This window comes from Anopheles bellator, chromosome 1 (assembly GCF_943735745.2).
Source record: "Anopheles bellator chromosome 1, idAnoBellAS_SP24_06.2, whole genome shotgun sequence".
In the NCBI taxonomy this organism is placed as follows: domain Eukaryota; kingdom Metazoa; phylum Arthropoda; class Insecta; order Diptera; family Culicidae; genus Anopheles; species Anopheles bellator.
Genome location: NC_071285.1, coordinates 29,479,742 through 29,505,502, shown reverse-complemented (window position 1 = coordinate 29,505,502; position 25,761 = coordinate 29,479,742). Strand labels below are relative to the sequence as shown.

The 25,761-nt window shown below is 40.9% G+C and overlaps 4 protein-coding genes across 8 annotated transcripts; 2 read left to right on the top strand and 2 right to left on the bottom strand.

Annotated features, from left to right (window-relative positions):
• Positions 1-127: 127 nt before the first annotated feature.
• Positions 128-1,773, bottom strand: LOC131216458 (myoneurin-like). The gene has a single exon (XM_058210953.1). The coding sequence runs from the start codon at positions 1,745-1,747 to the stop codon at positions 188-190; it is 1,560 nt and encodes a 519-aa protein (XP_058066936.1). The 5' UTR covers positions 1,748-1,773; the 3' UTR covers positions 128-187.
• A 475-nt stretch (positions 1,774-2,248) lies between these two features.
• On the top strand, positions 2,249-4,701 carry LOC131207641 (ATP-dependent RNA helicase Ddx1). Its single transcript, XM_058200267.1, has 2 exons — positions 2,249-2,284; positions 2,344-4,701. The coding sequence occupies exons 1-2, from the start codon at positions 2,269-2,271 to the stop codon at positions 4,512-4,514; spliced, it is 2,187 nt and encodes a 728-aa protein (XP_058056250.1). The 5' UTR covers positions 2,249-2,268; the 3' UTR covers positions 4,515-4,701.
• On the bottom strand, positions 4,534-5,030 carry LOC131207652 (GSK3-beta interaction protein). Its single transcript, XM_058200278.1, has one exon. The coding sequence runs from the start codon at positions 4,990-4,992 to the stop codon at positions 4,579-4,581; it is 414 nt and encodes a 137-aa protein (XP_058056261.1). The 5' UTR covers positions 4,993-5,030; the 3' UTR covers positions 4,534-4,578.
• Positions 5,031-5,500: 470 nt separating this feature from the next.
• Positions 5,501-23,940, top strand: LOC131206025 (endophilin-A). Of its 5 annotated transcripts, XM_058198380.1 has the most exons (13): positions 5,501-5,829; positions 11,383-11,617; positions 11,854-11,922; positions 12,014-12,116; positions 12,168-12,230; positions 13,328-13,461; positions 13,788-13,854; positions 14,643-14,743; positions 14,833-14,936; positions 15,016-15,113; positions 17,582-17,674; positions 18,500-18,624; positions 18,710-23,940. In XM_058198380.1, the coding sequence occupies exons 2-13, from the start codon at positions 11,573-11,575 to the stop codon at positions 18,833-18,835; spliced, it is 1,128 nt and encodes a 375-aa protein (XP_058054363.1). In that variant the 5' UTR covers positions 5,501-5,829; positions 11,383-11,572; the 3' UTR covers positions 18,836-23,940. The 5 variants fall into 5 exon arrangements, with proteins under 5 accessions (XP_058054363.1, XP_058054362.1, XP_058054361.1 ...); XM_058198379.1 differs by having other exon boundaries at positions 12,014-12,230; positions 14,658-14,743; XM_058198378.1 differs by having other exon boundaries at positions 12,014-12,230.
• Positions 23,941-25,761: the final 1,821 nt, after the last annotated feature.

Genomic DNA, 25,761 nt, shown 5'->3' with positions numbered 1-25,761 from the left:
ATTTTCAATGTTAAGAAACAATGTTATTTTACTAATATCATGTAAAGGAATGAACTACAATGAATGTGGCAATTTCAGTTTCTCGTTTTAATTACGGTGCAGCTCTGTTTTATTGTATGATTCCGGCTTGAGTATGTCTTCAAAACCCTGTTTTCGTTCACTTCACTGTCCTTTCTTGGATAGCTGTTCACTCGGGCGGTGCTAGTTTTTGGTGAACTACACGCATGTGTCTCGCGAAATGCATTTTATGTTTGTACTTGCAACTACAGTACTGACACTGATATACGCGGGCTTTAGTGTGCGATAGTAGATGTTTCTCGGCCAACGATCTGTAACGTAACTGTTTACCACAGGCTCCACACTGGTGTAGTGTTATACCATCGATTTGTACTTTGAACAAAGTGTGTTTATCCTGATGCAACAGGCATTCGTCCAACGTAGTGAACTTTCTCGAACATGTCGGACAAAAATGCGACTTCAAGCGCATTTCTTCATACTCCTGCCCGTGTTCCTCCGTTATGTGGGCAAGCAGCTTCGACGGTAGCTCAAATACAGCGGTGCACCAGGAGCAAGTTATCATATTAAAGTTGTCCTGTTTGGTCTGCTTGGCTGTGGCTTCTGGTGAGTGTTTGTTGTCCATGTGTCGAACGAGATTACGATTACGCTTGAAACACATTCCGCAGACGTTGCAAACAAATGGGCGATCTGTTGTATGTACCTTGGTGTGGTCTTTTAGAATTGCGTTCGATGCAAAACGAATAGAACAAACTTGGCAAACGTATTTACGTTCTTCGTGACGCATAGTGTAGTGCTGTTTCAATTCATTGTTAGTGAAGTACGAACGTTCGCATTGATCGCACTTGAAAGCTTTGGTTTCGGCGTGCCGTACCACGTGCACGCGCAACGAGCTGCGATCGGTGAACCGTGCTGGTGGGTCGCACTGGTGGCAAACATAACTTTTGAGCTGGAAGTGAATTCTGAGATGCTTCCTTAGTGTATTCCTGCCGCGGTACATTTTGTTGCAGAATATGCACTCGATAACTGGAACCTTACGCTTGCCACGAATGATGTATTTGTGCTCTTTATTTTGTGCCGCTTGAAAGTACAGTTTCCTTTCGTCGGGCGGTAAAATGTTTTGCAGCAAGTCAGTGCGATCGAAATGCGGCTCGTCCTCTCGATTCTCTGTCTCATGCCCGTTTCTTTCGGCCACAAGTTCCTGCTCTTCGGTGATCTCTTCACACGACGACTCTGAACCCTCGTTTCCGACAATCTCAAGCTGTAGCATAACAACGTCTCCGTCTCCGTCTTGGGCCTCCGAGTCACTCCCATGGTGTTTGGGTTCAGCTTCGTCGTCCTGGTCCTGTATGTACTCCTCTATGGCATCGAATTGGCCCTCACCGTCCGTTGCACATTTAGCATTTTCCGAAACCTGGGCACATTCCTCCATGTCTTGGGTTGCATTACGCTGATCCAGAAAACTTGCAACATTCTCGAGTATTTTATATGAGCGGCTGCAGTTGGCTTCGAAATCGACAAAGTTCTCCATTCGCAGCAAACAGTCGGTGCAAACATTGTTCGGCAGTCCATCGTGTTCGTCCACCTTGGTGAGAATAATATCGAATGCTTTCTGCACGTTCTCGTTTAAGATGCCATCCTGAAGAAATATCGGAATGCAGCCATCGTCCGCAAGACAAAATCGACAAAGAAAATCAAATCGGGGCACCAAACTTTCGAGTGTTTTTTCCATCTTCGCCTTCCGACGCAGCTTGTTTTGATTTGAACTGTGTACACTGTTACTTCTGAGAAGCAACGAAGCATCGTTTGTGACACTTCTTCGGAACGCGGTTTTTTCGGACGTTGTTGTATAGGTTGTTGGCATTTATCGACATTTAATTCGCATTGTGACACAAAAACGGAATGAGCGTGCATATCCTGACTGTCGTTGTTTTGAACTGTTGGTTAAAATTTAGTTTAGAAAACAATAATTGCCAAGGCCACGTGAACACATAATAATTTGTATCGACTGCGAATGCTTTCTGCGTGCCTCTATTGTGTTGGAAGTTGTGGTTTAATTGAATGTTACTTACCAACCATCCGTACTAAAGTCGATCCTATCGTATTATAAACACAATGAGCCTTTCATCCTCACTTGCTCACCTTCATTGCACAATATTGAAATCTTGATATTTGCTAATAACAAAACCTCTCAAACCCCAGTGCCCGGCATATTCAAGGATAAAAGCAAAAACATTGAGAAAAGCAGTAGACATGACCGCGTTTGAAGGTAAGGGACATTTTTTCACGTGTGGACGTGGTCTAACGTTATACGTTTGCAATCTTTAGAATTTGGTGTGATGCCGGAGATTTCCAAAGCAATCGACGAGATGGAGTGGATGTTACCGACTGATGTTCAAGCGGAGGCAGTTCCGCTGATTCTCGGAGGCGGTGATGTGTTGATGGCTGCTGAAACGGGAAGCGGGAAAACGGGTGCCTTCTGTTTGCCAATTTTGCAGATCGTGTGGGAAACCTTGCGCGACATCAAAGAAGGAAAGGTAAACAAAGGTACTGCCGTTAAGGGCCAACCATGGAAGCTTTCGTTCACTGATAGAGGGCACGCAATGGCCATCACGCCCGACGGTTTGCGTTGCCAATCGCGTGAGTTCAAGGAATGGCATGGGTGTCGGTCAACCACTGGCGTTCGCGGCGGCGGAAAGTATTACTACGAAGCTACCGTTACCGATGAGGGTCTCTGTCGAGTGGGCTGGTCAACGGATCAGGCAAACCTCGATCTGGGCACCGACCGTTTCGGTTTTGGGTTTGGTGGAACGGGCAAAAAATCCAACTGCAAGCAGTTTGATAATTACGGTGAAGCCTTCGGTAAACAGGACGTGATCGGATGCATGCTTGACCTCGACAAAGGAGAGGTTGGCTTCACGAAGAACGGAGTTTTCCTAGGAGTTGCATTTAAAATCAACGAAGCACTTTTGCGCAATTCTTGCTTCTACGCGGCGGTTGTTCTGAAAAATGCCGAGATGGCTTTTAATTTTGGCCAGACAGACTTCAAGCATGCTCCACCGCAGGGTTATTTGGCACTGTTCGATGTTGCGAAGGAGGCAATGACCCATAACCCGAACACAGGAGCAAGCGCCAGTGCAGATGGTGAAGCGGACAAACCAAAGCCGAACGCGCCACAAGCCATAGTTATTGAGCCCTCGCGGGAATTAGCTGAACAAACGTTCAATCAAATAAGGAAATTTAAGAAGCATCTTAAGGACCCCGAGGTGCGCGAGTTGTTGCTGATTGGTGGTGTGAATGTCCGCGAGCAGATGGAAGTATTGCAACGCGGTGTGGACATTATTGTTGCCACTCCGGGCCGATTAGAAGACCTGATCGGTGGTGGATACGTGTTGCTCAACAGTTGTCGGTTTTTTGTGTTGGATGAAGCGGACGCTTTGCTAAAGCAAGGATACACCGATATGATTGATCGTCTGTACAAGCAGATACCGAAAATAACGGCAGACGGCCGCCGGTTGCAGATGGTTGTTTGCAGTGCAACGCTCCATTCATTCGAGGTCAAAAAGATGGCTGAACGATTGATGCACTTCCCAACGTGGGTAGACCTGAAGGGCGAAGATGCGGTACCGGAAACCGTGCATCACGTTGTTTGCATGGTCGATCCACAGAAAGACATTAGCTGGCAGACCATGCGCAGCCATGTTCAAACGGATGAGGTCCACGGCCGTGATAATGTGCGCCCCGGTTCCAACACCGCTGAAACTCTGTCCGAGGCAATAAAAATGTTGAAAGGGGACTATACCCTGAAGGCGATCGACGAACACAATATGGATCGGGCAATCATCTTCTGTCGAACAAAACTCGATTGCGACAACTTGGAGCGCTACTTGCGCCAGGTTGGTGGACAGAAGTATTCCTGCGTGTGCTTGCATGGCGATCGGAACCCGAAGGAACGTAAAACTAACTTGGAGAAGTTCAAAAATAAGGAAGTGAAGTTTTTGATCTGCACGGACGTTGCTGCCCGTGGGTTGGACATTACAGGATTGCCATTCATCATAAACGTGACGCTTCCGGATGAAAAATCCAACTACGTGCATCGTATCGGACGTGTTGGTCGCGCCGATCGCATGGGATTGGCCTTTTCGTTGGTAGCAACGGTGCCAGAAAAGGTCTGGTACCACGGGCAGTGGTGCTCTTCAAGGGGGAAAAACTGCTGGAACACTGAGCTTACTGATGTCAACGGGTGTTGCATGTGGTACGACGAGAAAATGTACTTGGCCGAAATAGAAGATCATCTGAATGTCACCATTCCTCAGATCACAAAGGATATGAAGGTACCACTGAATGAATTTGACGGAAAGGTTGTGTATGGTGAAAAGCGTGTAAATACTGGGACTGGTTACAAGGATCACGTCGAGCAGCTGGGTCCGGTTGTGCAGGAGCTTGCACGTTTGGAAAAAGAAGCTCAAACTTTGTATCTGAAAAGAATGACAGTTTAAATGGACACATTTCTATGGTAAAATTAAATGTAACATTCTTTATTGTGCTTATAATAAATGGTCTCTACTCTACATCCGATAGATTTTCACTAGATTCAGTGTTTTCCGCCTCCCGGAGATGCTTGGTTAGAGCGTCGGCTAGGTGGTTTCCAAACGAATTTACATACGAAGGACTTTCGACGGTAAGCAGAGCGTAAGGCGTTTCGTACGCCATGTTCTCAGGGCAATCTCTATCGATTTTGTCGTAATCATCACCGACCACTTGTAAACCGACGGCACTCGCTTTTACGCACAACCGCTTTCCCTCGATGGTGGTAATGTTGATGAAGGCCGCACTAGCCGTTGCTTTAAGAGTTTTCGAAAGAATCGCTTCTGTGACGTGGTTTCTAATATCCTTTATCATTCCGCTGGCTTCTGTGGACCAATTGATTACGCCTTCGTCACTGTAGGCGTAATAGTTGGCAATGGAATTTTCCATTTTTAGTCGATCCACCAGTCGATCACCGATGTTATTGTTTACGTTTATTGTTGACAAATCACGATTCCATATTCTTACTCTTCTTTTTTTCCTCACTCTTTTTTATTACTGACAGAGCCATGTTTTGAATTCGCATTTGATTTTCATTCGCCAAATCGTACACTACAGCGTTAAAATATGTTTGATTGGCGTTTTGTAGAATTCTCTAAGAAATTATAACTTATAACTGATGCTATGCAATTTTATGATAGTTTAAAAGGATTCATGAAGCGTTTAGTACAAGCAATAAGGCAGTTTTTTATCGAAATAAACAAACACGATCGAAGGAAGTTTCATTTCACTAGTTACCTTATGCTAGTTACCAATAGGGAATCTAAACAATCGTTCAGAAAGTGACGTTTGTACAATGAATTTCTACTCACCTTGTTAGTACTGTGGCTGATGTTGTTTTCGGCGCTCCCAGCTCCTAACTTTTGCTGTCAAATTAGTCCTTGTCAATAAACCGTGTGAGAAGCATTGTATCTTTGCTCGGTCAACATTTTGCCATTCAGAAAGAAAAAAGTCATTCGGCAGCCAGATAACCAGACAAATCGTTGTGCATTGTAGTGTTGCTGTGTTGTAAAAATCTGTCCGCTGTGTTTCTGTTGGTCCGCCGTGCGATTGTGCCCGTGAAAGCTTGACGCGCGCGTGTGTGTGTGTGTGCTAATTGAGTTCGTTTCTGCAGTTATCGCTTTGCTAGCAAAAAAGAGGAAGACGTTATAGATTGGTGATGTGTTTTGCCAAATCTTAAGCGAGTATTCGGTGTTTTGCCAGCTAGAAAGAGGGTGCATTTCGAACGTAAGGAATCCTATATCTGTCCAATATCATCTATTTTTACGGATAAATCGATTTCCCAGTTCGCACACATAATAGTGCTACTGCTTCGAAGAAAAAAAAAATCATAGCAGGAGATCTCAAGAACCTGTGGGGTAAAATTACCGGAGAACATTTGATTGTGCTCAATCAAACACCGCTATTACGAAACCTTGTCCATGGTACATTTGAAGCTTAATCAGTTTGTCGGCGAGGCTTCAACCATAACAAAAATGCTGTGTACAGTTATTCCAAAATAACTACAAATAGCTTCCGCAGTAGAGGAAATAGATGTATCGATCGTTAAGCTCTTTTGAATGTTGGTTCATTCCTAATTGTGGCACAGTTACGTGAGAGAGGAAATGTGTCCCGTGCAATTTCATGAACAGTATAATTCGGGTTTACTATCGAACCTATGTTTGCTTTGATATCCTGGAAGTAGGTGACAAGCAATGGGGCATTTAATAGAGACAGAGAGAGAGAGGAGATGCATTTATACTTTTTTTGCACGTTCCGGGTTGCTTTTATGTGCGATGAAAAAGGGGAAGCCTATGCCTGGTTAAATGCACTAAATCAGAGATTGAGCACTCCAAAAGCTTGTGTCGGCGGTGAAACCAACGATGCGGTGAATGAAAGGCAAAGGATGGTGATTCGATTCGGGACGCAGCAAACGCCAACGCGAAGCAGCTATTTTTATCGATCTAAAACTGAAGTTCAACGGAGGATAGGCTAAATTAGTTTTCCCACCCTGGTGCGGTAGATAGTTTCATCGTCACCTCCTTCCGTGCGACAATGCACCGGGCTGGACGTGAAGGAAGGTGAGAGTTTCGCATCGCGCTCAGGAACCTTGACACGAAGCGAATCCCGTGGTGCGTGTACAAGGTCGCCTGCGATGCTGCCGTAGCTGAGAACGTATCGGGCCGCTAGTCCTAGATTTTTCAAACTGTCAAACTACAGATCAACGGGGCCAAGTTCAAGTTCAAGGTGACCATTCTTCTATAGCGATTCGTCAAACATTCGCACCGAGCCTACTAGTGACCATGGTTCGATTCTTCTCATTTATACTTCTCAATTGAAAGAAAAATTTGGCGAGCCCCAAGCTTTTGCGAGAAAAGCAAGTAAACATTGAAATAAACAAAAAATGTGGTTTTCGCACATTTCGAGAGAATGAACCGAAGGCATTCAGTTGGCAGCACAATCTTGTTGAGCCGTGCCGTGCTGAACGTTGAGATTATCAGAGAGCCGCTACTCCACCCACCTATCGAAACGGTTGGTTTGTTGGACAGAATCTTGAACCCTTGCATAATTCAGTAAGACTTGAACGCCGGTCCAGCCATGGAGGCGCGCCAGTACGCCCCGGTGGACTGGCACATCTGGCCTCTTTGGCACAACATCTATGACACGCGAGGAAATCGTGCCGTTCTTTCAGTAGTACTTTATATTCGTTTGGTAGGGGATAGTTTTTATTGCCATGACTGGTACTGGTATCTAAATAGATTAGCATTATGCCAATTTATCCAATTGTGCAAAATCTTTAAAAGGTTCAACAGAAACTAGACTAAATAATGTTTTGTTGATTGTTGGTTGTTCGCAGCTGTTCCCCGTTTCGCGTATACCATATCTAAGCATTAACACTGAGTATGGCACAAACCCACTGTAGTGGTGATAAGATAACTGCGAAATAATGCTGACGTGCCGTAATCGCGCGTGAATCTTTATCAAAAGCGTATGCACTTTGAGTAAAGCCATTTTAGCTGGATTATTCGGCGCAAACAAATGTTGCGTTGTATAAAAAAGTAACACGATTCTTTACACGGAACCGAGAAACTGGTGGATAACATGTGTCTGTTTCATCCATCCACGATCTCTTGTGCATCCTTGAGCTGTGTAATCCTATTTGTTTTCGAACATTACAGCACCGTTCTTTCTAACAAGGGCTAATCACTGTCATGCCGGAACCGTGGGGGACTCTACTATAATTAGCATACGTATGAGTACCGGTACCACTTGGGCCGATATTTCCAAAAATCTTTCACTCTTCAGATGATACGCAACGGGAGACTGAATCCAATCGTACTTGAGATTTTTTTTGCAGGCAAGAAGAATTTTTCCAGATGTTGCTTTTGAAAACTTGTAACGCTAATAATGACTGAAAATGGCCAAACATAGTGGTGCGGGTGGCGCTATGCCACTTTGAAAGAAGATGCGCAGGCATTAGGGTTAATTTTTTGGCCTACGCCATCCCTAGATTTCGAAGACGATCCAAATTTTTTGAACTGTACAATGAAGTTCAAAATGATGGAATTGAAATGTATAAGTTTCGTTGAACAAGTAAACGCTGAATTCGTCATTCATGGTCTTGTGAGCTTCTGTTGTGGTAGTATTGAAACTCTTTTGGACGATTCTGCGTGGTGTGGAAGTCGTTGTGTACACCATGTAATGCCACAGCCTACTACCGAAACAATCGCGCAATGTATCGGGAGTTCGGGCTTTGGAGCTAAAGACTCCGTTCTCAGTGTCGCTCACCGCTTACTGTATCTTTTTCCCACCGTGTGAAAATTTGAACCTAATCGGCTTAGTAGTTTTTCAACGTATGGCCAGCGTACAAGGACGGACATGCCATTTTGGAATGTATAGGTTATTTATCATACACTGTTAACCTATTTCATGAATGATTATATTTTGTCCTCAATACAAATACTCATAGAGATAGGGATATAGTGCTCAATTTTATCAAAGCGAAACTACCTGCCTATGTTGCCTTGTTGTGCTCTTGGCCATGGGTGCCAAGAGTCTTTCCACAACTGCTTGTGGAGCAACTGCTTGCACGAAAATCGTTTTATAGGCAATCGAAAATGTTGTATCTGATTTTCTAATTCATAAGCCGCCTAGCTAAATATGCTCCTGCCTGGGTGCCATGATTTCTCTGCATGATTGAAGGAATGGCAGTACAAGTGCCATTCCGAATGAGGGTCTTTCGGAGCAAAACATTCCTTGGTATGGTACTTCAATTGTGTAGCATCCGAAATCGATCGATGAAAATGTTCTACCTCACAGCGGTTCAATAGGTCGGCAGTTCCACCTGGATAGTTCCAAGACCTTTTCTGGCCTCAAATTCCTTGGATCACCGATTGCGCTCAGTCTTTGTAACGGTGGTTATGGCGCTTATGAGGTGTGCGTCTATTGCTGGATGGTGGCATGGTCATCTTGAATTAGCCTTGGTGGTGCACTACACATGTCTGGCAAGTAACATTGTGCGAAACGAACCATTCAATTTACGTCAATGTCGTCGTTCTAATGCAATTGTTATTTAAAACAGCGATATTTTAACATGATTGCAAATGTTGTTGGTTATTTGTAAAACACCAATTGAATAGTATGTCATACTTCTCCACATAATTTTGCAAGCTACGCCCTGTTTAACAGCGCATAATTTTAAAACGTAAAGGAAGTAGTGTCAGTAATGCTATACTATACTTTTCAAGGTTTGCCAGGATGAAGAGAATAAATTCGCTGCCCTTTGAGTAGAACGTAAAGGTAAAACGCTTTTACACAGAACGCAAAACGTTAGCATGAGCTGCAGAAGTTAATCAATGAAGGTTTTAAAGCCGACATGTAGACATCCAAGGTCAAATGGGAGTGCGTTATCAAACACACATTTCAGTGATATCATTCGTCCCATAATGTCTGCCAATGATTGACAAAAGTTGCTTTATTTTTAAAGACATTAATTAGTATTCTGTAAAACGGTGTTATGTTCAGCTTCAGCTTACGTTGTGTATTTTAAGTTGGCAATGATTTTCGTTTGCCGCATAAACAAATGTTGTTGAATTTAAGACAAATTGACCGTCTCGCATTGAAGTTTTCTTACGTTCTTAAACAAAATACAACGATCAAATTATTTTGTTGAAACTCACCAAATTGCGTAGGTTACAGAAATGTCAGTGAAGATGTCGTACAAAATTCTGAACCTACGCCAAACAAGAACTACTTGTATGACGATAGAGTGGTCATGCGCACCAACGGCAGTGTCCCTTTTTTCTGTTGAATGAATAAAACAGTGACGACACCGCGTGGTCCGAAGCTTTCATCGATTGTTGGGACGAGACTATTGGTATTGGTATGACGTTGGACGAAAAGCTCCCGAAAGGAAGTCCTCTGATGCCCTCATATAGTGTTTTCATGTTGTTCGAAACGCTCTCTTCAACTTCCCTTCTCTTTCTCCGTTTTAGAAAGTGTAACGCCAAGGAATACCTATGAATGAAATATCCAAAAATGCACCTAGTACTACACGGCACGTGACCTAAAGTAGGGTTGACCGCTCCGCCATTAGAGTATTTGGGAAAAAAATTCCCGGAATTTGAGGATTTCCTCTGCTGATTATTTGTTTCGGATTTTACCCAGCAAAAGCGATTTCACTAGAAGTTTAATAATAATCTTTGGATTTTAAACTGAAGAATCTTAACAAATGGTGCGACTAACGTGGTTCCTTGTTTGTAAAGGCCGTTGCTTTTCGCGTTCTTTGCTGCAACGGTAGGCCACAAGCTAGCAAACAGAACGTGAAGGACCCACGAGCATATTAAATATGTTCTCCAAATGCATCCGTTTTACTTTCGGTTCCGACCACTACCAGCAAACAGGTGCATCCTTCGTTGGGTTCCTGCTCTCGAGTTCAAGCGTTCATTTCACTCACACAAGCTCTGTTTAGGAGAGCATCTTGAGCTTTAAGAGTGCGCAAGTTTTTGTACGCCTTCCTGACAAGCGCTTTGCTCGCCACAGTTTGGCGTTTGATACTGAAACATCATCGCAGTGTTGAAACTTTGCGTCGACAGAGAACACGGTTTTCACCATTTTCAGAATAGGTCGTTTAACACCTAAACCGAAACCTAAAACCAATTTTTAAGCTTTCCAATAAACCTCCGACAGTTTAATTGTGTGCACAGTTTCTCAACGCGTTCGCCATTTGTAACCTATCCAATATTTTATTGGAAGTATCGCTAGTAGGTATCCAGTTTTTTGTTTCACGTGACTACCACCGATTCCACCGAGGCGCAGTTTAAGAAGTAAATTCAAGAAAACTGTGTATTAATACATCCGCAATCTATAAAATTACTATAGCTTTTCTAAATTGCGAAGGATAATTAGGTTGGAATTTAGGAATTCATTAGGTTGTCTAACGATAGTAAGGAATTCGTTTTTTTGTATAGCTTGACGAGGAGTTTGTCATACAAGAGACATCCTTAAAAGACGTGTAATAATTTTGTAGGATTTTCACGAGAACGAATTTACAGATTAATGTACTGCGTTCTTAGCAATAGGTGAAATGATCTAAACATTCTCTGATCTAAACATTCTATATTTTTCATTCTCTTTTCATGTTGCTGCCACCTTGTATTTGGATGCAAACTACTGATACGATGTAAAATCACATACACTTTGTTGCTGCTTTACGATGTGTCTTGTGAAAACAAAAATCAATTACTGTTTGTTCTCGGTTCGTGTGTGCGCTCTACAAATCGTAAACTCATGTAATGACAGAAAGCGAAACATAAAAAATCGTGTTAACTGAAGTGATAAGAATCAGTTGTTAGTAACAAATTGATTCGTAATTAAAGTGGCATCGGTTCTCTACTGTGCTACAAGCGAGACCGCATCGAAGAGGGAGTAACATAATTTCGAGAAATCCGTGTACCAAAAATCCGTCACAATTTTTTCCAAAGGCGACAACATGGCGTTTGCGGGCCTTAAAAAGCAAATAAATAAAGCAAATCAGGTATGGTATGCGGGGAAAACGGGAGAACATTTGACCGATTGTTAAAGTGTTTTACTAGAACTTCGTGTTCTGAGTTGACCGTGATAGGAAATCCTCGGATCCGACAACATAACGGGTTTTTTTTCTATTGCTTCAAAAGTCGAGTTTTTTATGATCTCTATTACAACTCACTTAGCGCTGATTTTTTTTATAATGCTAACAAATGTAATTTCTTCGCACGTGCTTTCGAATTTTAGTATGTTACAGAGAAGATGGGAGGTGCTGAAGGCACCAAACTGGATCTGGATTTCATGGAGATGGAGCGCGTAAGTTAAAATCATGCAGCATAACCATAACCTACCTGACCATGACTGATTTGAAAGTTGTTCGTTTCGGTGCGTTTTTGCACACTTTCAGAAAACGGATGTCACCGTCGAGCTTGTCGAGGAGTTGCAAGTAAAAACCAAAGAGTATTTGCAACCCAACCCGACAGCTAGAGCTAAGATGGCAGCTGTCAAAGGTATTTCTAAACTATCAGGTCAGGCTAAAAGTAATACTTATCCACAACCAGAAGGTATACTGGCCGATTGTATGTTGACTTACGGAAAGAAGCTGGGTGAAGATAGCATCTTTGGTAAGTATAGTTTAAAACGCTCGTCACGCTTCGCTGTCTATGTTTAAGATAATAGTTAAATTATGTTTGTTCTGCAATAATGCAATGACTTACAAACTTGACTCAATATTTAAGCCAATGGTTAACCTCTAGTCCCATGTTCAGTAAAACACCATAACGCACCAAATGCACGGAGGTGTCCCATAAAGTCTCGTTCCGGTCAATTGAAATGTGATAACGTTTTGGCGTATCATGGCTAACATTATCTGAAAACAATCCACTACATAATGGCAATTATTTTAACTAATTTTTCAACTTTTATTTGTACAAAAGTACATCACTATTTGCATCGAAACATTGTTACAACATTGGAGTATATAACAATTAACTTTAGCTCCTCTGTCGATTCGCTCCGCTTTGTTTCGTTCGCTCAATTTTACGAAGAATTAAATTATTATTTTCCGATCATAAAAATGTGTTCAAAGTAGTGAAATATTGCTTTTTTCATTCATTTTCTGCATTGATAGAGTCATTTATTGTGTTGTACTTATCGCCTAATGTTGCACTATTGAAGAGTTAATAAAATTGCTTATCATTTACACAAAACTTATCCTTAATCACGAAGAAACATAATTTACATCATATCCTAACGCCTTTCGGAGTAGAAAACGCTATTAAACATGCCACAATAAACTATAAGAAAACGAAACACTTTTTCTCAAACAAACTACTGTAAGTGAGCCACTGTTAAAGCGATTTCAAAATGCACATCTTCTCCTTTCTCTTTTATGCTTTTGTGCTGTAATGTTATATTCTATAGATAAACATTTGTGTATGTCATGTCTTTGTGTATGTCATGTCTTTGATAACAGTGCAACCGTTAAGATAAGCTAAACCAAGGAGACAATTTTCGCGCGAGGAATATTAACGTTTTTTGTTTACTCTTTCCCTCTACTCATCTCTAAATAATTCATCGTGGACCTGTATCTGGACACTACGTACAACTCTGCTTCTGTGTTGTTACGATGCTTGATTTGTTGTTGCCTTTGTGAAATGTGAAATGTCACAACACTCGTCGCGGCTACCATCTTTTGACGCCTGTTTTCCAACCTATGCAGCAACAGCGCTGGTCGAAATGGGCGACTCGCTCAAGCAGATGGCTGATGTGAAGTATTCTCTCGATGATAACATCAAACAAAACGTTCTCGAGCCGCTTCATCAGTTGCAGATGAAGGACTTAAAGGAAGTAATGGTGAGTTTTTGCGTTAAGCAATATTACATTTAATAATCATGCGCCTGGCAAACTACAATTTTACAAAAGATTATAATAATGGAGCACCACGCCACACTATTGTAGTGTGTATTTGGCCGTATTGTTCGTTTTGCTTCTGGGTAGTTTTCACGTGCGGTCTGTTTGTATGGAAAGTGCGTCAATCTCAATGTACTGTAGTTAATCGTGTAGTTTGGTTTATTATCGAGGGCTGTGTGGATAAATTGTTTAAACTTTTCCTAATCTAATCGGCAATTTTTTGTATTCCCTTTTTGTTGATTTTCCACTACTTTTCCACGAATGGATAGCATCATCGCAAAAAATTGCAAGGTCGACGTCTAGATTTCGACTGCAAGAAACGGCGCCAAGCTAAGGGTAAGTATCCATTATGGAACGAAGACATATGACCATATTGCTATTTTTACACATACCCACGTTAATTACGTTCGCTGATCGTTCTGGACTGAACGCGTGCGACACCTAAGTTGATTCTTTCATGTCCCGACTTTACCTTAAGGCAACCCTGCTACAAAAAGTGAATTGTTTTAAACGAATTATTTGTGGCACGATCCAATCTTGTTCAGTGTATTTATGTATTTTTTCGTAGCTAATTATGATTTATGAATTTCATTTAATTTTAATTATTAGAAACGTTAATTTTTGTAGAAACACCTTATTTTATCATTTTTACTCGCACCATTTGTGAAATTTATTTTTCAATAAACTTTTATGAATTATTTAATTACTATTATGAAAACAAAAATCAACTCTGTTCGTTGCTTTGAACATTTATAATCAATAATTCGCTACAATTTAAAATTTAGTTTTAATTTTTATAAACCAATGTAGCCTGTATCTTATTTTAGTTGTAGTTACATTTTGTTTTAGTTTTTTAATTATTTTTTTTCTTTATTTTCATGTCCCCTATGCGCCCAACCCGTTTCTTGTTTGCTTCTTTCACCTCCGGGTTAATGTACGTGCACAACCCATACTCTACTTTTCGCTGCTCGTTTACCTGTACACGAATTTTTGGTTCTATTCAAACCTGCTGATTGCTTTACTCCTTTTGGTGTAAATTTCCCCGTTCGTATGGGCAATGAAATTCAATTTGAATCTGGCCTGTTTGATGTGGTCGGAATCGGAATGGGTTCGCTAACCAATAGGATCTCAAATTACAGATGATGAAATTAGGAGTGCCGAGGAGAAGTTTGCCGAATCGCTGCAGCTTGCACAGGTTGGAATGTACAATCTATTGGAAAATGATGTAAGTATGCTTTCTATGCAAATTAAATATCAATGTGCACGCTGTTATCCATCAAAATAATGCGTGCAATGCGTTTGCTTTCGTTGAAGGTGGAACAAGTTTCACAATTGGTAACATTTGCCGAGGGTATGCTCGATTATCATTCGCAATGTTCCGAAATATTGAAGGTTCTGGTAGAAACATTGAACGAAAAGTGAGTAAAATATATTTCGTTTGTCTAAAACCTACGCTTGCCACATGTTTAATGTTGTATTACCTTGTCCGCATTGCAGGCGAGAAGAAGCTGCAGCCAGACCAAAGTCGGAATTTGTTCCGAAGACGCTAGCCGATTTGAACATTGAAATTCTTGGTTCGCAGGATGGAATGAACGGTGGGCCACATTTTCTTAATCCCAATAGGTTGAAAAATTCCCATCATCACATGTACAGCTCCCAGCAAAATCTATCTCATAACAAAAACCACAATACGAACAACAATAGCAGTCACTTTAATCGCAATCGCCTGTACGGCTCACAGCAAAGCCTGGCATCATCTCGCAGCGGTAGTGGCATAGGCGGAGGCGGAAGCGGTGATGGTGGTACAGGTAGTGCTAGTGGTGCTAAGGGCAGTCATACCGTCGCCGCATCCGACAGAAGGCCTCCCTCGTATGGGTCGTCGGTAGACACCTGGTTGAACGCCTGGGACCAACCCGGGAGTAGCTTCGGCGACGGTGGCGGTACTGGACCGAAAGTTGACACTAGGGCTACCACGGTCAACAACAACAATAATCGTTCTAATTATAAAAGCAGTAACACTACGATGTACCATACGGCAACAAATAGTACCTCCAGGTTTGCTAACAACAACAACTACAGTGATCCTTGGTCAGGTGATTTGTTTTGTTTTGATTTATTTATGTTGTTTTTACTTTACAGTATAATTTTTGGGTGCCTTGATTTGTTACTTGAAATTATTATTATTTGATACATTATACAACAATTACGTTGGTTGTACAAACAGCCTATGGCAACTATTAGAAAACCATTTACAATTGGCTTTAATCGGCAGAATAAAGGTACACTCTTATGTTTCGAAAGTATTTAGTAAAAAGTCACAGCTCTTAGAGCGTCGGCGAACTAACAAACTTCGAATATTTTATGGTTATTGCTGATTACATTTTGGTGAGTGAAGTTTTCAAAAGTCACCGTAGTTCGACTTCTAATACAATAATATTTTAGTAGTGTTTTTGGTGCATCTGGATACATTTAAAAGACGCTCATTTTTTAATACATTTTATTCTGCCGATCAAATAGTTTTTTATTTATTTTAAAAACGGTGAAGGAAATGCGTTATCAAGTACAAATGATTATGTATGGTACGATATTAGCAACGGACGGTTGCCTCTGTAGATCACAAAAAAGTAGATAATGAATATGAAGAGAAATGAAACGACGGTTCCAACGACAATGACCGATCAACCAACTGAAACCGATCGATAGCCAATTTTGGAGACGATTTGAAACCAGCACTAGATATTGAACCAACGACCGATTTGATCAACTATTCGACGTTACCTACCCTTTGATCGAATCTCGATCGTTTAGGAGGAGGGAGGTTATTTGTGATGATGTCTCAATAAGTCCGTGACTTCCGTCCGTCCGTGAAGAATCAAAGATTGTTTGACTAAAATTCCTTAAATATTACGACATCTCACGAAACAAACAGTCACGGAATTTCTGACCCTCGCTCGCAAAAGCTTCTTACACAAAATGTTCTAAACAGACATTAGTATCAAACGGTGCATAACATGTGAGTGAATCAGCATAAAGCGTATTGGATTGCGTCATACGGAGATTCATCTGTACAAACTTCATGCTGGTGATGGGAATTTACAACACATTATAGCAACTAACAAATAATATAATGAGCATATCATATCCCTACACGATTCCCATTCGATTCGATGCTTATAATTTTTAGTGAGCGGTTATGATTTAAAAGTTTTTCATTTCTTAAGTAACCCGCCCATTTTCAGTTAATGCGTGTTGGTTTTGTTGCATTGTATCCGTCATTCCTGTTGAGTTACTACCTGAATTATTCTCCTTGAATCTGTTTTTTGGCAAAAAGAGGGTGTGGATGCGACTCAATATACCTTACACTACATGCATTTGATGTGTGAATATTGGAATTGTACAGGAATATGTCTCTGAGTTGTTAGTGAACGACAAATAATTTTTTAACTTGAAATTCCAATGTTTATTCCAATATTTCGTACTTGTTTTTGACATATTCAAACAGCCGCCTGCCCTTAATTCTAGGAGAGAGTTTGCAAAGTACTTGTAATTTTTGTTCTGTGAAAGTATTAAACTTTTTCTTTGATTATACCCGAGAATTCTATTGAAAGAAGCAATTAATACAATCTGATTTAGTTTTTCATAGTGCTAGTTTCACCTATAATGAACCATTGAACCACTCTAGATTCAACACAACAGCAAGCATAAAAGAAGCAATACTTTCTACAACAATTGAAACTATTTTCCATCAGTACTAGATATGGTATTTCATGCGTATGCCCTCATTGAATGGGTAGTCCGTCAGAGTCCGTCATTTACATCAGATTTCATGTATCCAATTACATTGACTGTATGCCTCGATCCTCCGTGATCCATGAACCGTTTCTCGTTGGCTCTACTACGCTACTGTTGTACTCTCTTTCTCATTTGTCGTTTTCTCTCCCTTCCTCTCTTTATCTATCTTTCTATCTCTCTCCTTCTCTCTCTCTCTCTTATCTGGCAAAATTTCGACTGTCATTTTTTATATAAATGTATTTTGCTATTTGTATCACTTACCTACTGCTAGGCGGTTCATCATCACATCTCAGTTCGCCGGTCAATAAACCGACACATCTGGAACTTTTGGGGAACGGCCAAACGCAGGCGCGTTCCACTAATGGTAAAAATAAAACATCATTCTCATTAGAAACTGCACAATAACATATTGGTTGACATTTGGCCAAATGACATAGTATCAAACTAAATATGAAACGTAACAAAGTGTATGAGTAACGTTAGTTTCTTTTGATTTCATTTTAAGTTGAAGGAGATTGGTAGTGTAACTAATTTGCATCACCCTAGTTAGTCTGTGGTTTCGTTTTCATTGTGTTGTTTTTTCGCTTTCGTTTGATTAGCGAGTTTTGAAGTGAATCTCGAAAAGGGTTCATTCAGTTTCATTTATCTTTAAGTAATGGCTTTTTGTGTATGGGTGTTTCTATATTTGACGATGAGTTCATGTTGTTGGCATTTTGTTAAGCTTAAAATTGGTTAAAACATTGTACTCATTCCTTCGTTCATCTATTATTCATTTTCAGTTACTGTAGGCAAAGATTTGGAAAAAAATTGTTGGTTTTTTTTGTAGATTGTTCCTCTCTGTGACTGTGACAAAAACAATTGCTTCCAAGTTTTGACCCAATGGTAACTGATGTAATTAACCGTCTCGAAATGAGGACATGCTTATATCTAGTTTCGCCACATTGTATAGTTCCATACATATAGTTATGCGCATCCTTAACAAATATCAAATTGAGAGATTGTTGAACAGTATAAAAGTTTTACGTGTTTTTAAAGTAACATTAGGTTTACGAAACCATACGGTAAAAGAGAGTAAAATCAAGGCCCGTTAGAGTTATTACATTAGATAACAAAATTTTCACAAAGATAAACGCTTGCAGTTCAAATGTGTGGGCTATAACTTTTCCTTGCACTTTCTTTTGCGCCTCAGCATCACCGTTGCCATCACCGATGCGTTCCCCCGCAAGAACACCGATGCCATCCAAACCAACGCAACCGTGCTGTACGGCGTTGTACGATTTTGAGCCAGAGAATCCAGGCGAATTGGGATTTAAGGTATGCCGTAAAGAAAAGCTGTCCACAAGCTACTTGCGTCGTATGGTAATTGGCCCGTATACTAAATTGCATACTTCTATTGCAGGAAAATGATCTTATCACTTTGATTCAACGTGTGGATGAAAACTGGTTCGAAGGCAGCCTGAACGGCAGAACTGGATATTTCCCCCAGTCCTACGTACAAGTAACTGTGCCACTGCCTACCAACTAAGCGCATGAGGAAGTGATTACGAGCGTTCTGAATATTTAGGAGCATAACTTACAACCCAAGCAAACCATGCACTAACAATTACGAATACGCATATAGCAGATAAAGACAGTAGGAGACAAGAGGACAACACGTTATTGTAAAAGAAAGGCGAGTGTTAAAAGCAATGAACCTACGAAATGCGGACAAATCATGCATGATACGGTTACGAAAAGCGGATGGTTGAGAAGAAAAGTAAAAGAGAAAACAGTATCTAGGAAAGTTAAACATACAACTCTGTACATGTTTGAAAAAGGTCGTGGTCGTGTGAAAAGTTACATGTATCCAATCTATTTGTTATTGACCGATTCAGGGGATAGGAACTCATCGGGAACTAATCGGAAAGAGAAAGTTCAACGAGGACCGATTTTTGAGCAGCACTCCGGTTCACATAAGGGTGCATCAATTTCGAACAAAGTATTCAAACGAGCGAGCTTTGTTTCTTTTTATCTTTCACTCTCGGTTTTATACTTTTGGCACATATCAGAACTGCTGCTCTGGTAAGAATATTTATTTGCCGGGTGGACGGGACGTGCCCCAAAAAATGGTAGAATTCGACCTCTTCTTAGTATCCTGCCGCATGAAACCGTGGACCGTGAGTAAATGGTCTTTTTGAATCTTTTGTTGTTTGACATTCATTAACTTACTCTGCGGTTCAGTTTGTTATATGAAAGTTTTAAAATGAATAACCGAGGAAACTTACAGAAAAGAACATACACCGCTGTCGCATACAGAGGAGTATCCACTGTGAATGGATATATTAGTAACATTTTTTTCATTTATTTTTTATCAAAATTAAAGCAGATAGTATGGACACGCAATCAAAATGTGGCATAGTATAGCTAGGATGATATAGAGACTTCACAATCGACTTTGTTAGTCTGGTTCGAAGTTGATGTATTGACAGAGGAATAGATGTGGCAGTGGGCGACGCATCGTTGTTGAACGAGAGCGTTTCACCGATATTAATCGAAAACACTAGCATTATTTCAGTTCTTAGATGCGTAATATTACTTGCCATATGATTGTCCGTGACTGTGAAGGGAAAAATGATGAGATTGTTAAGGGAAGGGAACCTCGCTCACATCACATGTTGTATCTTCGTTGATATGTCTAGTTGTTGGTCATTGTTTTGTTTTTGCAAAATTAGTTATTGAACGGAAGGAAGGAAGATTTCCATAGCTTCCAGCAATGATGCAAATAATGTGCGCGTGTCAATTTGATGCTCTCTTCGCGAGGATAACAACTAAAGTCAAGAGATGAAAGCGAATGCAGTTTATTGGTTTATGCCTATTGTTTTATGCCGATGTGTTTGCGATCGAGATATATTAAGGATTAGCATTTAAATGCTAATTGCAATGTTTGCAGATGTTACGTTTGCATTGTATTAAACCTGTTGTGTATTGGCAAGAAGTAAAAGTGTGGTATAACGTATTTTACATCACTTAAATGCGTATAGTTTTGGTTTCGTTGAAGTAACATTATTATTTTACTGACTGGGTATTCTACTGATTATATAGAAGCAGCGTCATTAGTGTGTATTTGAGTGGAACGTAATAGTAAACGTATATTGTACAGAGACTGCCTTCCGATACGTTGCCAAGGAGAGCGAGTAGTTGCAATCGCTACTATCTTAAGGAACGCTTGGGATGAAAGGGTTTTGTTGCTAAACAAGGCTTAGGATGAGCACTTCAATCCATTGTACTTGGAATTATGTCATCACTTTCTCTCGAATAAAATGTTCTTAAACACCGTAGTAGAAGTCACCTTCTAGATGTTACATTTTTAATGCGCAACAATGATGGTCTTTAATATGGCGCTGAGCAACGCTGTGCTCTACTTTTGGCTCAAAAATGGCAATGCACATTCACTGAAGCATGTTGATATGCAAAACTTTATAGTCTATGGATAAGTGTGCAACTTTTTTGTAGAACTAATTAAGGACGATGCACATCTCCATCTTAATGCTTTTTAGGGTTAGTTCTGTCCGTGGTTATAGGATAATTTCAAAACGTGTTTTCCCATATTGATGGGAAATAGGTTTTCATTCTTGGCACACACAAATTTCAACACTACCTATGTTTGTGGTTGTTTCATGAGCAGGTTTGTTCAACACTGACTGGCTTTGTGAACATTGAAGCACAAACATTTGTTTCCATACATTTTGCCGGAGAGAAGCGAGTTCCAGTACAGTACACAACAGTTTGCAACAAAACCCTGCGCAGTGCTTTTAAAAATGTTATTTATATTTTAATCAGCGCAAATGTTTGATTTTACCACTATTTTAACATATATTTTACTAGTGGTTGCAGGACGCTTTTAATTCAGTTTATGATTGTTTTGTTTGTCAAATCCTAGTTCTTTTTACGTTGAGTTTGGTACAACGCAACGTCTGAAATGCCAATTTTAAAAGGTAACTGCTTCGATCTGGTTAGTTTAGTTTTCCGGTATATTGGTTTTGTGGTGTTGAAATCGTGCAATGTAAACTGCTTTATGTTATTCCTTTGATCATCTGTTGCTAGGGATTTATGCTTCCCCCCACAGCACACTTTGATTCAAACTGTCTTGTTGAAGAAAAGATAGAGAAATAAATATTTATATTCATATTTGCGATCAATCGCGAAGTTTCCAATTATGCTGCGTTGCAATTAGGACGATGCGGTACGAAACGAGTAATGAGAGCCTTCGGAGTCCATGTACAGGAGCACTCTATAAACTGATAATACAAAAAAAATCCCTGTGCAAACTATATATCTACACTATGAATATATGTACTATAAATGGGAGTGGATATTGGAGATGTGCGATCGCATAGACATCGGCGCCCGGGTTTACCAGGACGACAAGAACAGTCAATAGAACATGAAGCATGAAGCGTAGAATCACTACTTATGGTAGGTGTCGGAATGTTAGTGGCCCACGATGTCTTAACCTTAAAACATATTTACGAATATACACCGAAATATGTGAGCCTACTAGACCTCTTAACATTTTAAATCTTAATGCAGAAAGGGGAAAAGCAGAAAGTCTATACAACCAGAGTTATTCATGCACACCACGGCGGGACGCGCGCGACGAACGTTTGAGTCTCGTTTTTTTCCTTCTATAGGTTGTTAACGAAAGCAAACGGCATATTGGTGATGAATTATGGTATCCCATCGCAAGGCTAAAATTTGAAAACATACCCCATAAACTTTTACATTGCCTAAGGAGGTACTCAGCAGTAGGTAGAATTGTTAATTCGCGTTCGCGTCCATTGATGAGAGTGATTTTGGATATCATAAAGATTGACAACACGCTTTTCCGTATTTTAACTATTACTTATCACCTTTCAATCGACTAGTGGATGTTCGTGATCCTTTTATTGATCCTAATGCTCAGCGAAAACTATGGCGGAGATACCGACCGGGTTAGATGAAACTTTCAAGCCAACCACCGCAAAGACGAAATTAAATTTAAAGCATAAAATTGTTGCGTGTGTTTTTCAACTCTTTCACGGCTAGAAATGCAATGCAAAATAATTACATACAAAATAAGAATATGTGCGGCACCGCAACGTCATTAGGAGTGTAACAGATGCAGACATTAGTTTGAAGCATAACCATCTGTCCGCCAAAGCTGGCAAAGTTTCCTTCGCCAAGGTTATGCGTATTGCGTGTGTTAAAGAAAAGCACATTAAATTAACAGAAACGTAAAATGTTCGGAGACTGGTCACGATGCGACAGGTGCACACAATTCAACGTATTCAAACTATCGATCATGTCGTTCAAACTGTGCGCACAACTTCCACACTCGATATTAGGGTCAATTAAGTTGAAAAAGTATGGCAGCAGAGCGCAACCCACTTGGGATGCCGTTCGACACGCAATCGGTTTGCTTCCGTATTCTCCACGTTAACCGTTCCAAGCACCTTCCAACTACAAAAAGACCGTATCGGGCAAACCGCAGAAATAGAATGTTCACTCTTCACAATTCCCTAGCTGTGTAACACACTTGGTGCCGGTAGACACATAACGTAAGCAGTTGAGAGCGCAACCAGAAACCTGAAACATAGATATCCGCGCAAAACCAAGTTCAGTATCAATCGAAATAGTATTTATCGTAAATAGTAGAAAACGAACGGAGCTAACAAAGCTGTAATGCAAAAACACTTCCACAAGCCAAGTCTACCACCAGATAGCTAAGCGGAGGAAGTTGATCGTAAACTTCATCGGTTGTTTTGTTTTCGAGTGTTCCAAACCCAAATCTTTCCGGAATCCAATTCAACCCACTTTATGTAGCTTTATTGGCCCAACTTTGCTACCCTAGCAAATGTGCAGCCACAAATGGGTTTGTTAGCGATTGGTTTTGAGCAAATTGTCGCAGAGTTTTAGTTATTGAATCGGATCGTGGCGTGTAATATGACTAAATAATGGATGTAATGTTAAATATCTTAAAGGACAATACATAGTGGTTAAAGCAGAATTGAGCAAGAAGCGATTTAAAGCATACCGAATAAGCAAAGTGTGGAGTGTGACGACTTCAAGTGAATTTAAATTAAAAACGAAACCAAAAACTTTAATTTTAATCACGTGTGAACGTCGTGAACCTGGCAGGCATGGAACATAAAACCGTCATAAATGATATTCAATCGCATGTGGAAATAAAAGTATTAACGTACTCGAGAGAGAGAGAGAGAGAGAGAAAGGAATTAAGAAAGGTTATACAGTTAATCCTTACTTCTGTGTACAGTTGTAAGAAAGTACGGAGCGTAGGACCGTAGCAATGGTCTGCTGAAAATAGGCTGAATTCCAGAACGGCATGAAACACAAATAAAAACAAAAAACAGGAGAACCGGATCGGAATCGGGTAGGCTAGATTGATGGAGGCGAACCGGAAAGGCCCTACGCGTACATACTTCTCAACTAATGATTCTTTAAGGCCTGTGCACAGTATAATACAAGAGAGAGAAGATGTAGCTGATATGTAAAACATGTGAGTGAAGAATGACAGCAAAAACATGTGACTGTGGCATGAGCATAAGTATGGATACTTAATAAATGGTTCTCAATTCAATAACTTTGAATAAAACATCCTACCAAAGTGTTGTTGTGCCATCCCATATTGGTGTTGCCAGTTTTGCCGTGACTTGGGGCAAGAACTTGAAGTTCATCGTTGCCATTTCTGCATTGTTCCATTTCCACATATCGCATTTTAAACGCGTAACACTAGTTACTATTAACAACCCGGCCGTGAAACGAAATTTAGTCACAAATCCATCAATGGCCTCAGCACGTCGAAAATTCCTCCGTGATCTCGGTGGGCAAGTTTTCAGTTCTCGCTAGACAAAAGTACACGGTCACGTGCAGCATTAAACTTGATCGGGGTGCCGAACCCCGGATGCGTCCTGCCGTTCCTAGTAAAACCCTCTGAAGGGAAGGACCAAAATTAGCCATCATTGCGTCTAGTGTTCTCCAATAAAACACAATGTTAAATGATAAAAAAAAACCACAGTGTGTTCGTGTTTTGTTTCATGAAGCATTTATTAAATAATACATTTCTACACATCCGGCGGTGTTTGTTACCTTTTTGTTTCTTTACTAAACCGTCTACTAGTTTCTACTATGGACAAATGGGAGTTTGTGGTATGTGCGTTTAATGTGCTCGTGCGGTGTATGTGGGGGTTGTGTTTCAAGGACCATCGATAGCCCCAGGGGGGTGGCTGGGCGGAAAACGAAAATAATTAAAAGCAATGGATATGAAGAAGATGGGAAAAAAGACGGAGAGCGCCGCCGGAGAATCTTACACGATCGAACAACTTAATGCAACGTAAACTAATATATAACATAACGTATAAGTATATAAACAGAGCTTTTTCGTCAATGCCTAACAATGGGTTTTCCTTTCGCGTTTTTGCTGTTGCTATTTTGTATCGGCTACACTTACACGCTAGACTGAACACGAACGAAGTTTTTCCTTTTGCCTTCTAGAGAGTGGAACCTACTCCCATCACATCATCAATTGAAGCTAAGGGCAAAGTTACCGTCTTAAGAGAAGCGGGTCTTTCTAGAAACGCGCGCGTCTGGTCTCTGCGTCGTTCTCTGTTGGAGCACTCTGGAATGGGTTCTAATACTAAATGTTCTTCTCCGAGCACGCCGATCCGCCCAGATCTGGGGGCCATTGCATAGCGGGGAAAACTCTGGTACGTGCGTGTGGGTCGGTATGGTTGCAATAAATTATATAGTTTTAGTATGTCATTTTAGTATCACACCAGGGCGGGGGGTCACACGCAAGCCAGTGCGAGACGACTACTTGTTAAATCTTGCCTCTGTGTACTGGTTTTAAGTTGAGGCTGCAAAATTGTATCTAACTTTCAACGTCCTCCGGGCCCGAATCCGGGTGCGTTTTCCGGGTGCGTGCGCGGGTTGCTTGTGGTGCATCACAGGATGTGAGGTGCGCGCGCGCTGGTGCTTTTGTAAGGCTTAAAGTAACAAACAAGTGGCTGCTGGCCTTCACGAGAAACAATATCACTCGCCCCTAAAATACACACAAAAACCACTCTAACCAGCTCACGAGCAGTACCAACACGATCGACGCGACGCACGAAAGACACGATCCGATGATCTCAACTAAGGCTAATATATTACAGCGACGCTTCATCGCGTCGGACCTTTTTTTGCAAAGAAGAACGGGCAAAAAGGGGTACAATTCTTACAATCGGCAACGAAAGGAAAAACGAATAATAAACATAATATTACAAGAACCGAGAGCCTTCCAGGAGCCGCCCCAAACAAGCTCCCCTACGGTCTCGCTCGCTCTCTATGGAAGACCAATCTCCGGCTGTCTCCGATAATGTCTTTCATGGGTTGTCCTGCGTACCGGACGATGCTTAGTTTACAGCGCTTAATCGT

Coding starts and splice junctions, on each gene's coding strand:
- LOC131216458 (XM_058210953.1), bottom strand. CDS start 1,747: ATGGAAAAAACACTCGAAAGTTTGGTGCCCCGATTTGATTTTCTTTGT.
- LOC131207652 (XM_058200278.1), bottom strand. CDS start 4,992: ATGGAAAATTCCATTGCCAACTATTACGCCTACAGTGACGAAGGCGTA.
- LOC131206025 (XM_058198377.1), top strand. CDS start 11,573: ATGGCGTTTGCGGGCCTTAAAAAGCAAATAAATAAAGCAAATCAG. Junction 13,855..14,642: donor GAAACGGCGCCAAGCTAAGG/GTAAGTATCCAT, acceptor GCTAACCAATAG/GATCTCAAATTACAGATGAT. Junction 14,937..15,015: donor GTAGAAACATTGAACGAAAA/GTGAGTAAAATA, acceptor TCCGCATTGCAG/GCGAGAAGAAGCTGCAGCCA.